Source organism: Phytophthora parasitica (assembly GCF_000247585.1).
Source record: "Phytophthora parasitica INRA-310 unplaced genomic scaffold supercont2.62, whole genome shotgun sequence".
Taxonomy (NCBI): Eukaryota; Oomycota; class Peronosporomycetes; order Peronosporales; family Peronosporaceae; genus Phytophthora; species Phytophthora nicotianae.
In genome coordinates, this window is record NW_008649048.1 from 263,514 (window position 1) to 266,777 (window position 3,264).

General features: G+C 49.9%; 1 protein-coding gene across 1 annotated transcript in view; it reads right to left on the reverse strand.

Annotated features, from left to right (window-relative positions):
* Positions 1-766: 766 nt before the first annotated feature.
* PPTG_24011 (hypothetical protein) overlaps positions 767-3,264 on the reverse strand; it is a gene marked incomplete at its 3' end in the record, with an annotated part of 3,573 nt that continues 1,075 nt past the window's right edge. Inside the window, exon 2 of the mRNA XM_008914651.1 lies at positions 767-1,501. Coding sequence (XP_008912899.1) covers positions 767-1,501 — 735 coding nt within the window. The remainder of the gene's footprint in view (positions 1,502-3,264) is intronic.

The following is a 3,264-nucleotide window of genomic DNA, read 5'->3' on the forward strand; positions in this document are numbered from 1 at the left end:
GTGGTGCTTCTTGCTATTTTCTTCCTGTTGGCTCTGAAGTTGGTACCGGAGACGTCGGGCAAGTCAGCCGAGGAGATCCTGGCCGAGTACGACTCGCGTCGCGAAAAGTAAGGGTACCTAGTAGTAGGTAGTTGTAGGACGAACATGCTGTTTTATTGAGCTCGATTGTAGCTGTGCGGTTTTCTTTTTTGCATTTTTGAATAAAAGGTGAGATGTACTTTGTTTTACTAGTCGCATTTCTAGAACCTCTCGCTTGAGCCCACTCCTCGTAAATAATCTCCACCTACTGCTAGTATCAAGTTGAAAGCGGCGCCGCCGCTGCGGTGGGTTTGTAGATGTCCGCAGAAAGCTACAAGTTCATTATCTCAGCAAAGTAAATGGAATCGTTGCAATCGCTGCAATTGTTCGCTTATAAAGCATGTGTAGGTTCGCATTCTATGTTTCATTTGAACGTTAGCTTCGTGTTAGCATCGGGTTGGTCATGGACAAGAATTCTGCATTACCGCTGACTTACTACGCTATCGATTTTGAATAAGCAAAGAGCGGGGAGAAAGTTTTCCATTTCCTTAGATACTACTACAACATGAATGATAACCAGCCACGAGTAAATGCCAACCACCCTTGGGTAACCAGTGTGCCTACTTGTACACACAGATGATTAAAAAAAAATACGTGTTCGACAATCATGATGATTCCTAACTGAAACTTAAACATCATGGCTTCATAGAATGCATGATCGCTTCGAATACTACAACACTACTTCACCCTACTTCTCACGACGCGAGTCGTACTCGGCCTGAATCTCCTCAGCCGACTTGCCCGACGTCTCCGGAACCAGCTTCAACGCCAACAGGTAGAAGATCGCAAGAAGCACCACGAACGGAACATACGCGTAGTCGTCCAGGGCATCCGACACGTACGGGTACGATACACCCACGATGAGGTTGCACAGCCAGTTGATACCAATGCAAAGCGACGAAGCGCTGGCACGGATCGAGTCCGGGAAAATGTCGGCAGTCATCACCCACACGAGAGGACCCAGCGTCACACCGAACACGATCACGTACAGAGCAGTGAACACAATCGACAGAGCAGACACGTCCACCACGAAAGCCACCGTCATACCGATGGACATGACCACCATACCCGACAGACCCCAGAGGATCATGTTGCGAGCACCAAAGCGGTTAGCCAGCACACCGGTGAAGAAGGCGGGGAAGATATTGATGAAGTCGATGATCAGCGTACCCACACGCGAGTCCGAGATACCGGCGTCCGAGAAGATGCTGCCGGAGTAGTAGAACACAGCGTTGATACCCGAAAGCTGCTGAGCGCACGACAGCATAATGCCACCCAGAAGCTGCATGCGGTAGCGCGGGTTGAACATGGATTCCTTCTTGGGTGTAGAGTCGATGAGACCCTCCTCGGCACTAGCCTTGTTCACCTCAAGCCACGACAGAGCTGTCTGCACGTGCTCCTCGCCATACAGACGAGCGATGACCTGCTTGGCCTCCTCCTTGCGCCCCTTGGTCAGAAGCCATGCAGGGCTTTCAATGCACATGGTCGGCGCCAGCAGCAGGTAGATGACGGCCAGCACCACGGGGAACGCAGCCAGGTAACGCCAGCCAGAGCTCGTGTTGGCGAAGAAAAAGCAGATAGCCGGCACCAAAATACCGATAGTCGTGAAGATCTGAAGGCCCAGACCAAGCGTGTTACGCATGTGCGGCGGCGACAGCTCATTGATGTAGGCACCGATAGTACCCGTAGCAGTACCCGAAGCAATACCGGCGATCAGACGGCCAACAGCGAACACCCAAATGTTCGACACAGATGCCTGCACCACACCACCAACGATCATGAAGATACAGTTGCCCATGAGAGCCTTCTTACGGCCGTACTTGTCGCTGAAGTGGCCGCAGCACAGCGAACCAACCATGGCACCGAAGATCCATGCGTTCACGGCGAACGTCCACTCCAGTTTCGAGTGACCGGGGAACATGAGGCACGTGTCCTCAGCCACGGGACGCGCATTGCACTCGTCCGTGTCGTTGTACTGCGACAGGTTCATCTGCGAGGTGGACCAACCGCTCTGGAACGGCTGCATCCACGACAACAGGGCACTGGTGTACAGGATGGCTTTGGGCTTGATAAGGCGCGCAGCAGCCTTGTTAGCCTCGTCGAAGGCCGTGACAGGCTTGGGGGAAGCAGCTTCGGCGTAGTTGTCTGCCATGCTTGCTAGTCGTAAGACGCTAGTTTGCTAGGCTTGCTTGGGGCTTGTCGAAATGGGAAGTGAGCGGTGGAGCGGTCGGCGGAGTTCCCGGAACTCAAGCTCGGAACTCAGTTCCGAGCTTGAGCAAGTCGCTAGCGAGCGGTAAACAGCGCGGTACATGTTTGTTACGCTGTCATGCCTCTCTCGACTGGACATTGTCCAGTGGACAAGAGCAAGCCGGCGCGTAACTTCAACTAAGGGTTGTCGTCTGAGTCGCGGGAGGCCACTTGATTGATTTCTGCTTCGTCCTTCGATTGTGAGACGTGTGATTTTGTTCTGTATCTGGATCACATGCTTGGCGGATTCTTAAATATTTTATTATATAAAAATGCTCTCTTGAATTTCAAGAGCCTATGCTGATAGTTTTCATTCAGTTAAGTGCCTGAATCTTGTAATACACGAACAAGTTGTGTACGGTAGACAACGGTACTACATGTGCAATCAACCACGTGAGACCTATTCTGCAAAGTACCGATGTTATGATCATAGCATGCTCTTTTTTTCTGTAGCCTTTTATGGGATTTTCAAAGGCGCTGAGAGGTTCTTTGGAGATAGTTGGAATATTCTACATTAAAGTATTAATGATAGATAGCATCTCCATGTACATACTGTAGAAATTAAGGTATGTGTGGGCTCTTTCCTGATCAGTTCGGTATTATTGTGAGTTCCACTCAAAATTTCCATGGGCGGTTCTTTGAATGAACCTCCACCAAATCGCCCAGCGCATATAATTCCGTATATTAACCCGTTTAAGTACGAAATAAGATCATGGCATGTGGCGTGGTGGGTCTACTAATGACTTGGGTTTGTATGTGGGTGATTGTCCTTCCGCTCCTCAAACAGACCCATATCGGCAAATTTGGACGGAAATCACAATAATATGTCTACGAAAGAGATCATGAAGAGCCGTTTGTTGAGCCCGTCACAAATGCCATATGTGGCTTCATCTAGTTTAGATCAAGTAGATAGCAGTTTGGAAAATGTGCATGAATACA